Source organism: Geotrypetes seraphini, chromosome 10 (genome assembly GCF_902459505.1).
Source record: "Geotrypetes seraphini chromosome 10, aGeoSer1.1, whole genome shotgun sequence".
NCBI lineage: Eukaryota > Metazoa > Chordata > Amphibia > Gymnophiona > Dermophiidae > Geotrypetes > Geotrypetes seraphini.
The window spans coordinates 37400959-37414342 of NC_047093.1; the positions used below are offsets into that span (position 1 = coordinate 37400959).

The window sequence follows — 13384 nt, forward strand, 5'->3', positions numbered from 1 at the left end:
TGGAGTGGACGGAGACGTACATAGATGGATCAGAAACTGGTTGGCGGGTAGGAAACAGAGGGTAGGGGTGAAGGGCCACTACTCGGACTGGATGGGGGTCACGAGTGGTGTTCCGCAGGGCTCAGTGCTCGGGCCGCTGCTATTTAATATATTCATAAATGATCTAGAAACAGGCACGAAGTGTGAGATAATAAAATTTGCGGACGATACAAAACTATTTAGTGGAGCTGGGACTAAAGAGGAATGCGAAGAATTGCAAAGGGACTTGAACAAATTGGGGGAATGGGCGGCGAGATGGCAGATGAAGTTCAACGTTGAGAAATGTAAAGTATTGCATGTTGGAAACAGAAACCCGAGGTACAACTATACGATGGGAGGGATATTATTGAATGAGAGCAACCAAGAAAGGGACTTGGGGGTAATGGTGGACATGACAATGAAGCCGATGGCACAGTGCGCAACAGCCGCTAAGAAAGCAAATAGAATGCTAGGCATAATCAAGAAGGATATTACAACAAGGACAAAAGAAGTTATCCTGCCATTGTATCGGGCGATGGTGCGCCCGCATCTGGAATACTGCGTCCAATATTGGTCTCCGTACCTTAGGAAGGATATGGCGTTACTCGAGAGGGTTCAGAGGAGAGCGACACGCTTGATAAAAGGGATGGAAAACCTCTCATACGCTGAGAGATTGGAGAAACTGGGTCTCTTTTCCCTGGAGAAGAGGAGACTTAGAGGGGATATGATAGAGACTTATAAGATCATGAAGGGCATAGAGAGAGTAGAGAAGGACAGATTCTTCAAACTTTCGAAAAATAAAAGAACAAGAGGACACTTGGAAAAGTTGAAAGGGGACAGATTTAAAACGAATGCTAGGAAGTTCTTCTTTACCCAACGAGTGGTGGACACCTGGAATGCGCTTCCAGAGGGAGTAATAGGGCAGAGTACAGTACAGGGGTTTAAGAAAGGATTGGACAATTTCCTGCTGGAAAAGGGGATAGAGGGGTATAAATAGAGGATTACTGCACAGGTCCTGGACCTGTTGGGCCGCCGCGTGAGCGGACTGCTGGGCATGATGGACCTCAGGTCTGACCCAGCAGAGGCATTGCTTATGTTCTTATGTTCTTAAGTGATTAGAGCACCAAGGGAAAAGTGTAGATGGAAAAAAAGAAGTGGCTTCAGGTCAAAGCCCTGAGGTACACAGACTGACAGTGGAATGGCGGTGGAGGAGGATCTACCACAGCATATGCTAAAGGTGTGATGGGAAAGATAGGAAGAAAACCATGCAATAAGAGCCCTGAAATCCAAGCGAGGACAGTGTATTGATGAGTAGGTGGTGATTTACTGTGTCAAATGCTGCAGATAGATTAAGAAGGATGAGGATGGAGTAGAGGCCTTTGGCTATGGTTAATGATTTGGATGTTAATGAGATGGAAGAAAAACTTCTATCTTCTTTTAACTAACCATAGAAAGATGCATACAGCACGAATCAATAGGAATCTCCAAACACAGTAATGGCAATGTTCCTCCCATTCTCTTTGTGGTTCTCTGAGAAATTGCTGGGTCTCCTCCCACACAAAAAGGAAGGGATGTTCCTTTTACACACCTGCTCTTTATACTGGTCAGCATGACGTCGTTCATCCTCCACCTGCATGAACACTTCCTTCAGTTTCTTTTCTGTACGACGTACTAGCTTGTTAGCTGCTGCTCGTTCCCTAAGAAAAAAGAATATCAACTACTTATTACTATAAAACTTGCATTTTGGACCAAACTATAACAGATCCTAAGAAGTTTTTTTTCCCCTTTCTGTTGTCATTCTGGACTATACCACATAACTAAGCATGCACTGCTAGAAGACAGTGATAAAAATCTCCCAAAGACAGCCTCATTTTCCACCTGTTATGCTGAAGTAGATTTAAGTGGTAGAAGGAAACTGTTTTGCACTGAAGAGCCAAAAGTCCATTCTCTTATTGTTATTTTATAATAAGTTTATATTTGTTGTTTTAAAAATTAGTGCTTTCTGCAGGACAATTAAACCAGAGTTGCTTATCCATAACATGCTCTGAGGACAGCAAGATACTGACCACACTTGTGGACTAAAGGAGCCCAGAAATGGAACTCTTTAAACTTCAAGCTTTTTCTATGCTCTCTTGGCACAAGGGAGAACAAAATGTGCCTTCTTACTGCAGCAGAGGGCTCCCTTCAGTTCTGTACAAAAGATGAAGTCAATTCCCAAAAGCAGGATGGTGGGACTGTTTGGCCCAGGATCTTTCAGTCCTCGGAGAAGGCAAAGCACAATTACTTACCTGTAAAAGGTGTTATCTAGGGACAGCAGGCAGATATTCTCACATGTGGGTAAGGTCATCCATGGAGCCCGGTACAAATAGTGCAAAAGTGTAGTGTCACTTTAAACATCATAAAAAGTCTCAAGACTGCCCGTACCACGCATGCACCAGTGCCTTCCCGCCCAACATCAGTTTGGAGAGGTTTTTAATGCCAGTAACGTAAATTCACCCATTTAATTCCTATCGCTATAATGTAAGTGAAGGTTGGGGGGGTCTAAGGCCTTTTCCTCCCTTTTGGTATTTTACTCTCTGGCATGCTGTGTGTAGTTTGATCTTACCTTATCAAAAATTTGACCATCAGCAATACCTGGTGCTAGTGAGTGATTAAGTCCAGCGACCGGTCAGGCGACTTGAACAACCGGGGGTTGGATAAAGACAACTCTGACACCCGGGGACCGCCAGATGGCGAGATGGGGTCGAGGCACGCCCCGACCGGCGCTTCGACCTCGGGAGCCCTGAGGGCGAAGAACGTCTCGAGCGTCGAGGCGAAGAGTCTGAGGAAGAAAGACGCCGAGACCGACACACCTTGCCCCGAGGGGTCTCGACAGGACGCTCAGGCTGGTCCGGCGCACGCGAGGCCATGGCCGGGGTCAAGTGGGCCCAAGCCGAGGAGAGCTCCGAGGATATCATTGCCCTCAGCATATCCTGGAACATGGGCACCAAGAGCATAGAAGGCATATCAGGTGCAGCGGTGCAATCCACCGAGGGCGACCTCGAGGATGAGTATTCCCTTGAGGCAGATGCAGCAAAAAACACACGAAAATTCGCAAAACTACAAGAAAAAAGGCGCACAGCGACTCCTGTAAGAAAACAAAGAAGCTGCGGTGCTAGAAAGGCACTTAGACACGGAGAGAAAAACGACAGGGCTTTCTGGCTCCGCGGAAAACTAAGAACTGAAGACCACGAAGAGAGGATGCGCCCTCTAGTGGAGCGGGAAGGCACACACATGCGTGGTGCAGCACCAGCAAACTTGAAATCTTCAATCAAGTTTGCTTGAAAAGCTGTCCGCGTCGGGGCTCCGTGAATGACGTCACCCACATGTAGAGAATATGCTGCCTGCTTGTCCTGGGATAAAGGCAGTTTTCCAACCTCTGACAGTTGCACACCTATCCAGACAGACTTTTAGGCTCACCACAATGAATATGTATGTGAAAAATTTGCATATGGTAGATTTCCAGTGTATACAGATCTTACATGCATATCCTGAAAACCAAACTAGCTAGTTGTGCCTCCAGGACATGCCTGGGAAACACTGGGATATTATCAAGAAGGAAAAAAGAATGTCTTGCAGTTCTTTACTTTGCTTCTTGCTCAAGCTGCTCCTCCAGCTGGCCAATCTTTGCTTCTAAAGCAGAAATGGTTGCCTTGAACTTGGACTTGACAGAGCCCTCCAATTCCTGTAGCTTAGCCTTCAGTTCTTTGTTTTGTCTTTCTAGCTGTTGCCTTGCATTCTCACTCTTCTGTGCAGCACTACGCTCTCCAGCCAACTCTGAATTCAGGGTATCAACCTGGTAGTAGTAATCAGAAAATAAAGGATTATTCTCTGTGCATTGGCCAAACATTTTCATGCATAAATGTAGGCGAGGATAGGAAATCTCAGTAGGTCAGAATTTGGTCTCTCAGATGCAGTTAAACCCTACAGGCCAGAAAACTCAGTGGCAGAAACCACCATAATGTACCCACAAAAACTGCCTGCTCCCCTTTCCCCCACTAAACATACTGTAATCAAGAACTCAGAGGATGCTACAAGCTTTAAAATATATTAAAAAATATGCTTCTAAGTATATTAGTTACTTTCAGCATGAATAAACTTATTCTTTTGAAGTTCCTAGCTGCTGTGCATTCAAGTGATTATGAAAAATATATATTCCGGTCTTGCACAAATATCACTGGTCATTATTTGAACTTGTTGCATTGATATTTACTATAAATATATAAATTATACCTATTTTATGTGAACATTTAGGGCCTGTTTTACAAAGCCACGCTAGCGGCTGCTGTGCGGCAACAGCCCTGAAGCCCTTTAAATCTCTATGGACTTCGGGACCGTTACCGCGCTGCAGGCGCTAGCTCGGCTTTGTAAAACAGGCCCTTAGTGTTGAAACATTTTTAATTGAAAACAACCAAACTCCCACACACAATGCATAGCATAAAAGACTCATAAGCACCTCAATATCCATGAATACAACCAATCTTCAATATGAAACATATTCCCAACCCTGCCCCACCCCCCTGCCTGCTGCCTTTCATAGTAAATGATGGCAGATAAAGACCCGAATGCCCAACCGTATATGCTCTATAAATTAATAATTTAATTTAAATGGTTCTTTTTCTTAGATATTTTCAGGCCAGAAACTCAGTTCTGTCTGGTAGTGTGCTTAGGTTCTATCTACTGGAGTCTCCGTCAAAGCTCACTCCAGCCCATCTAAATCATCCCAGCCATCGAATACCTATTATTTTCTAATTAGATATCCTCTATGTTCATCCCATGCCTTAACGGACAATATGGTCTTAATCCAATAATACAAAAAAAAATTAAAAAAAAAGGAAAACAATATGCCGAGGACCTTGTTTCTTATAATCCCCAGCTCCCCATACGCAAATAAAGCACTGCTACTTACCGTAACAGGTGTTATACAGGGACAGCAGGCAGATATTCTTAACTGATGGGTGACGGCACCGACGGAGCCCCGGTACGGATAATTTTAGAGTGATTACACTCTAAGAACTTAGAAAGTTCTAGCAGGCCGCACCGCGCACGTGCGAGTGCCTGCCCGCCCGACGGAGGCGCGCGGTCCCCAGTTAAGATAAGCCAGCTAAGAAGCCAACCCGGGGAGGTGGGTGGGACGTAAGAATATCTGCCTGCTGTCCCTGGATAACACCTGTTATGGTAAGTAACTGTGCTTTATCCCAGGACAAGCAGGCAGCATATTCTTAACTGATGGATGACCTCCAAGCTAACAAAAAGAGGGTTGGAGGGAAGGTTGGCCATTAGGAAAATAAATTTTGTAAAACAGATTGGCCGATATGTCCATCCTGTCTGGAGAATGCATCCAGACAATAATGAGATGTAAAAGTATGAACTGAGGACCAAGTAGCAGCCTTGCAGATTTCCTCAATAGGCTTGGATCTGAGGAAAGCTACAGACGCTGCCATAGCTCTAACCTTCCAGGGGCAGAACCTTCCAGGGTCTGAGCATAACAGAACAAGATGCAAGCAGCAAGCCAATTGGATATCGTACGTTTAGAAACAGGGAAACCCAACTTATTGGGATCAAAAGATAGTAAAAGTTGGGGAGATGATCTATGAGGCTTAGTGCGCTCTAAATAGTAAGCCAAAGCACGCTTACAGTCCAAAGTATGCAAAGCCTGTTTCCCAGGGTGGGAATGAAGTTTCGGGAAGAAGACAGGTAAGACAATGGACTGGTTGAGGTGAAAGTCAGAGACAACCGTAGGAAGAAACTTTGGATGTGTCCGTAGAACCACCTTGTCATGGTGAAAAACAGTGAAAGGTGGATCAGCCACTAGTGCATGCAACTCACTGACCCTCCTGGCAGAGGTGAGGGCAATAAGGAAGACCACTTTCCAAGTGAGAAATTTGAGATGAGCCGTGGCTAATGGTTCGAAAGGAGGCTTCATGAGAGAGGAGAGAACCACATTAAGATCCCAGGTAATGGAAGGGGGTTTAAGAGGTGGTTTGACATTGAAAAGGCCCCTCATGAACCTGGCAACCAGAGGATGGACCGTGAGGAGTTTTCCTTGAACGGGCTCATGAAAAGCGGTAATGGCACTGAGGTGAACTCTGATTGCCGTAGACTTGAGGCCGGAGTCCGACAAAGAAAGCAAGTAATCCAACAGCTGTTCTACCAGTAGTGAAGTGGGATTATGATGATGAAGAAGACACCAGGAAGAAAAACGAGTCCACTTTTGTTGGTAACATTGAAGAGTGGACGGTTTCCTGGAGGCCTCTAGAATAGAATGAACCGGCTGAGAGAGAGAGACAGGAGCAGTGGTTAGGCCGAGAGATGGCAGGTTGGGATGAAGTAGAGATTGCTGATGCTGAGTAAGTAGAGTAGGAAATACTGGCAGCAGTATGGGTTCCCTGGAACTGAGCTGAAGGAGAAGGGAGTACCAATGTTGACGAGGCCACTGTGGGGCGATGAGAATCATGGTGGCCTTCTCCCACTGAAGCTTGAACAATGTCCGCAACATGAGAGGAAGGGGAGGAAAGGCATAAAGAAAGCGGTCCGCCCAATTGAGGAGAAAAGCATCGTGTCAGATGATGAAGGGAGTAGAGTCTGGAACAAAAGACTCTTGTGGGGAGCTGCAAAGAGGTCCACCTGAGGAGTGCCCCACTGAGCAAAGATGGACCGTAGAGTGACAGGGTCGAGGGTCCATTCGTGAGGTTGAAGAATCCTGCTGAGGTTGTCTGCTAAGGAATTCTGTTCGCCCTGAATGTACACTGCCTTCAGAAAGAGACTTCGAGCTGTCGCCCAAGACCAAATCTTTTGGGCTTCCTGACATAACAGGCGAGAGCCTGTTCCACCTTGCTTGTTGATGTAGTACATGGCTACCTGATTGTCTGTGCACAAAAGAAGAACCTGGGGACAGAGAAGATGTTGAAACGCTTTGAGAACATAAAACATTGCCCTGAGTTCCAGAAAATTGATGTGATGAGCTCGTTCCTGGACCGTCCACAGACCTTGTGTGCGAAGATGGTCCATGTGTGTCCCCCAGGCATACGGGGAAGCATCCTTGATAATGATCATGGAGTGAGGAGGCAGATGAAAGAGAAGACCTCTGGAAAGATTGGAGGAGTTCGACCACCATTGCAGAGATTGTCGGAGCGACGATGTTACAGATATGTGACGTGAAGGCGGATCTGTCGCCTGGGACCATTGAGTGGCCAAGGTCCACTGAGGAGTACGAAGGTGGAGACGTGAGAGAGGAGTGACGTGCACCGTTGAGGCCATGTGCCCTAATAGAACCATCATCTGGCGGGCTGAAATGGAGTTTTGAAGGAGCACCTGATGACAGAGGTGGAGCAGTGTCTGTAGACGGTGGGAGGGAAGAAAAGCCCTCATAAGAGTGGTGTCGAGGACCGCTCCAATGAATTGTAGGCGCTGAGTAGGAAGAAGATGCGACTTCAGGTAATTGATTTTGAATCCAAGGATTTGAAGGAAGGAGATGGTGTGGTTGGTGGCTTGAACCACCTGCTGAGATGAAGGAGCTATGATTAGCCAGTTGTCCAGGTAAGGGAATACTTGGAGATTGTGAGACCTGAGAAAGGCAGCTACCACTATCAGACACTTGGTGAATACCCTTGGAGATGAGGCTAGGCCGAAGGGTAACACATGGTATTGATAATGGACGGTGATGGATTTGGAACCTGAGATACCGTCTGGAGTTCTGATGTATGGGTATGTGAGTGTATGCCTCTTTGAGGTCGAGGGAGCATAGCCAGACTCCCTGAGTGAGAAGAGGATAAAGCGTGGCCAGAGAGAGCATTTTGAACGTTTCCCTGACTAAACATTTGTTGAGGTCCCTGAGATCCAGGATAGGTCTGAGATCTCCCGTCTTTTTTGGGACCAGAAAATAACGGGAGTAAAATCCCTGCCCCTTCTGATCTAGAGGAACTTCCTCTATGGCATTCAGAAGAAGGGATTGGACTTCCTGAAGCAGGAGGGAGGACTGAGAGGAGTTGGAAGCAGACTCTTTTGGAGGATTGTCTGGCGGAAGAGTCTGGAAGTTGAGAGAATACCCGTGGCGAATGATGTTTAGTACCCATTGATCTGAGGTGAGAGTTCCCAACGGGTGAAATAGATGTGCAGGTGACCTCCGATAGGCTGTGGTAGCGGGGAAGATGGAGGGAGACTGGCTATGTCCCTGCGAAGCAAGTCAAAAGGGCTGAGTTGATTTGGGTAAAGCAGCTGGTTTTACAGGTGGTGGACGAGCCTGTTGGTGTTGCTGCCGACGCTGCCTCCTAGGTTGATTCTGAGAAGGATGGAGAGGTCAAGCAGAATAGCGACGCTGGTAAGATGTGTGTGGACGGAAAGGGCGAGCTGGTTGAGGCTTCTTCTTGTTTTTGAGTAAGGTATCCCATCGGGTCTCGTGGGCAGACAGTTTTTGTGTGGTGGTGTCCAAGGATTCCCCAAACAACTCGTCAACCAAGCAAGGAGCATTTGCCAAGTGGTCCTGGTGATTCACATCAAGCTCTGAGACCCGAAGCCAAGCTAGGCGGCGCATGGCAACTGCTATGGCAGTAGCCCTGGATGTCAGCTTAAAGGTGTCGTAGATGGAATGTACCATGAACTTCCTCAGCTGGAGCAGACTGGAAGTATATTGCTGGAATAAAGGGACCTTACGCTGAGGGAGGTATTTCTGGAGGGAAGACAGCTGTTGGATCAAATGCTTCAGGTAGAAAGAAAAGTGAAAAGCATAATTATCGGAACGGTTAGCCAGCATAGCATTCTGGTATTACCGTTTTCCAAATTTATCCATGGTGTTCCCTTCTCTGCCAGGAGGGATGGAGGCATAGACACTAGAGCCTACCGACTTTTTGAGAGTGGACTCCATGAGTAAAGACTCATGGGGGAGTTGTGGTTTGTCGAAACCCGGGATAGGGATCACCTTATACAGAGTGTCCAATTTCCTTGGAGCTCCTGGGATTGTCGAAGGGGTCTCCAAGTTCTTATAAAAAGTTTCTCGCAGAATGTTGTGCAGAGGTAACTTGAGGAACTCTTTTGGAGGCTGATCAAAATCAAGGGCTTCAAGGAAAGCCTGGGATTTTTTAGAATCAAATTCCAAAGGTATAGAGAGAGTCAGACATCTCCTTCAAGAATTTTGTGAAGGAGGATTGATCAGGCTTAGAAGGCAGTTCTTGGATAGAAGGATCTTCCTCTTCCAAAGAAACCCCCTCCTCGGTACCCATAGGCACTTCAGAATCATCTCACAAGTCAGGGTCACGAACCTATGAACCCTGACCTCGAGAAACCGGGGTCGAGGGTGCAGTATGGTGGGACTTGCGCACCGATTTACAGGAGTGTAAGGAGGTGGCACCAGAAGAAGTGATACGGTGCCGATTTGGAGACCGTCTGCACCGCATGGTGCGAAGTCCTGGGTTCTGCAGACAAAATGGGCATGGAAGCGGAAACAGGAGGAATCGGTGCCGAAAGTGTCGACACCGACAATAAGGTATGCTCAACCAGTGGTGCCGTATGCTCAGACCGGACCGGGGCTGGGAGGTTCGGTGCCAGCAGAGCAGGGAGAAGATGTTGCAACTGCTCTTGAAGCTGGACCTGTAGGATAGCCGCAATGCAGTCATCCAAAGAAGGCACCGGTACCGCTTTCTTTTTCTTCGGTACCTGTGGTGCCGCTCGATGCTCTGGAGATGAGGAGGCCGGTGATGTGGCACTCACCTCAATGGGAGCGGAGCGCTTACGGGGGCGCCTCGAGGCCAGCAGGACTGGACTCACTGCAGGATCGGCCGGAGGATGCTCCAAGGAAGAGAAGACTTCTTAGCTGGCTTACCTGGGGGATGCAACACCGGAGGAAGCTCCGACGGTGTCGAAAGAGTCGGTGCCGATTTAGAAGGGGCAGCCGACGTCGGAGTGGATGTCGATGGTTCTATCCCGGCACCGAAAAGAAGTCATCGTTGGATTTGGCGGTTCTTCAAGGTGCGTTTTTTACGAGAAGCGCAACGGGTGCAGGAGGAGGCGTTGTGATCCGGACCCAGGCACTGAAGGCACCAGTTGTGGGGGTCGGTCAAAGAGATGGGCCGCGCACACCGCTGACACTTCTTGGAAACTGGCTGCGGGGACATGAAGGTGAACACGGCCTCCGCTAAATCGAAGGCGGAGGCTTCGATTGTGGCAACAGGCCCCCGTTGGGGCGAGGCGAAGAAAAGAACCAAAAATAAAAAAAGCTTTTTTTTTTTTTAACAATACGAAATGAAAAGAAAACGAGGAAGAAAAACTTCCAGACAGAAAAATATGCGCGAGCGGGAAGGCAAAGAGGATTTTCAACGGCCGTTGAAAAAAACGCGTCTTTTTAGCTCCGCAGAAACTGGGACCGCGCTCCTCCGTCAGGCAGGAAGGCACTAGCGCGTGTGGCCTGCTAAAACTTTCTAAGTTCTTAGAGTGCAATCACTCTAAAATTGTCCGTACCGGGGCTCCGTCGGTGCCGTCACCCATCAGTTAAGAATATGCTGCCTGCTTGTCCTGGGATAATAAGACAATATCAATTCTATATCTGTAATGCGCAATAGCAAAACCAAAAGGAGCGGCTCACTAGGCAGAGGGAACCCCCCCCTCTCACCATGAAGTTGCAACTGGAACATCTCATCCCACCTTTTACCAGCAAACCCCCATAAAGAAATGTGGCAATACAAAGCAAAACAATCTCACCCAGCCCAAATCCCTTTACCCAGCCACCCAAAGCCATTCATTCCCCCTTCTCTGCCCTCCACCAACACCCCCTACTGCCCCCTGTTATTCAAACACCCCCCATCATTTATAGTTCATTCAAGAGGAGGCTACAACCCCTATAATGTAAAATCTGTATGCACGGATCACAAATTTTCAAAAAACTATGATGTCCCTTCCGGGAGCCATTCATATCCCATGCCTCCCAGCAGGCCAATTAATGCAAATCTGCCTGCCATGGCCAGTACCCAGGAGGTTCAACACTTTATAATATCCTTTCGGGCCACCAATCGTACAACACAATCTACCCACCCATCACATAGTCCCAAAAGCCCATGGTAAATCCAGCACTAATTGCTCTGGGGTGCCAGACACATCAATTTGAAGCCCAGTGTGTACAAAATGTAAAATTTTAAACCAATATTGCTGAATAAAACCATACTTCCAAAACATATGTCCAAAAGTTCCTTTTGTCCTCCTACACATCATTATAGTGCCACACCCCCAAAAACACTGTGCCCTCCAAAAAATCACCCTATAGTAACATTCCTGCAAATGTGTACCACGGGTCAGAGCTGGGACTCCCTTGACCTGTTCCACATTATCTTATGACTGTAGGGGGACTTGCAATTCCTTTTCCCATCCCTGGCGAATATGGTCCCACCTCCTTACAGGGTTCCACCCTCAACAAACCCTTATAAACTATAGACACCGAGATTTCCTCCTCAGCATCTATCCCAAAAAAGGCTCACAACCGGGAGCCTATATGTGCTTCCAGCTGCTCCTGGTCCAAGGCAGTCCAAAAATGTTTAAGATGACAATAAGCATATCGATTCTTCCACTTCTCAACCCGGCGCTGCAATTCTGTAAAGTCCACCAGATTCCCTTCTTTGTGAGTACATGCTCCATCTGCCATACCCCTTTTCCTCTCCCAATTAACGAAGGTCGCATTATCATTCCCCAATGGAAAAGGGGAGTGCCCTCGTAGCAGTTTCTGGTCTGTTACATAAGGGTCACCATCCAAATTCCTAACCATCTCCAAGCGTCCACCATGGAGTGCACCAACAAACTCTTACGAAATCTAACTGGGAGCAAAACTCTCGGTAAATGCAACAATGAAAAAAGATGCAGATGGGCCATCAATCTGTCCAAACTGATATAATTGATATTTGTAATATGTCAGCGATTTACAGGCTTGCCAATGCAGCAGCTCATTAAGAGCCACTTGCAGTTCCAAATATCTTGCCCTATCCTTGTCCAGATGGGTCTGTCTATACCAGTGGTTCCCAAACCCTGACCTGGGGGACCCCCAGCCAGTCGGGTTTTCAAGATATCCCTAATGAATATGCATGAGAGAGATTTGCATATAATGGAAGCAACAGGTATGCAAATCTCTCTCATGCATATTCATTAGGGATATCTTGAAAACCCGACTGGCTGGGGGTCCCCCAGGACAGGGTTTGGGAACCACTGGTCTATACTGACACTGCACCAGCCGCAAAGCCTTCTCCAATCACAATATTTCCCTATCCCATATTTTTCGCGTGTGGCTAGTGTAGCTTATAATTGCCCCTCTCAACACTGCTTTAGCAACCTCCCAGAAAAGCATTGAGTGATCCTGGTGTTTCACATTATGATGCACATAATCCTTCCATTTCTCTATCAACATCTCCTGAAATTTAATATCTTTGTAATATGCTAACGGGAACACGCAATGCCACCAACTGTATCAGGAATCATTTCCTTCTAGAGTCAGCCAGATCCAAGCATGATCCGAGATCACTATCGAACCAATTTCTGCCCTTCTAATCAACCCAAACAGCAATCTTGACACCAAAAGATAATCTATATGCAAATGCATATTATGCATTTGGGAGAGATGGGTATAATCCCTCTCCTCTGTGTGGAGCACCCGCCACACATCTACCAGATCAAGCAATTGCCCAAACTGTTGTAATCCTTTAGTCCCAAAGTCCTAAATGTGATCGCTTTACCCAGTCTAATCGCATATCATTAAAATCTCTGCCCACGAGCATTGGCTTCCTGTGGTATTTCAAGAGGGAGGACACAATGGTCTTCTGAAATTAGAGATCATGAACATTAGGAGCATATAAACAGATGCCGACATTGTACATCTTAGTCTCCAAGACCAAAGTATTTATGAATGATTTTCAAGTGATTTGTTAATTGTTGTTATGATTTTTGCACACTTGATGAAAGATTAAAAAATAATTAAAGAATTAAAAAAAAAAGGAGCATATAAACAAGAGAATCTTTTTTCTAACCATCTCCCCTCGACAAATAACATATTGTCCTCCCTCATCCCTGTCTAGCAATTCAAGATTATTCACTACTACCCCTTTCCTAAACAGAATAACCAACCCCTCATTTTTTTTTCCACCCCATCAGCTGCCATATAATCCCCTACCCACCATCTTTGTTTCCTATGCTCTACCCCATCCAAATGCGTCTCCTGTAGCATGGCCACATCAACCTTATTTCTTTGTAAGTGCTGTAAGAACTTGGACCACTTTATTGATGAGTTAATGCCTCCTACATTCCAAGTAACCCCTTTCACCATGTAGGTGAACCCCACAAGCCCTATCTTCAACATACC

General features: G+C 46.7%; 1 protein-coding gene across 2 annotated transcripts in view; it reads right to left on the reverse strand.

The window, feature by feature from the left end:
* The window catches only part of MYH10 (myosin heavy chain 10), a 365956-nt gene that overhangs the window by 17264 nt on the left and 335308 nt on the right, over nt 1-13384 (reverse strand). For both annotated transcript variants that reach the window (XM_033960583.1, XM_033960584.1), the window contains 2 exons: nt 3645-3853; nt 1607-1715 (listed from right to left, as the gene is read on the reverse strand). In XM_033960583.1, coding sequence (XP_033816474.1) covers nt 1607-1715; nt 3645-3853 — 318 coding nt within the window. The remainder of the gene's footprint in view (nt 1-1606; nt 1716-3644; nt 3854-13384) is intronic.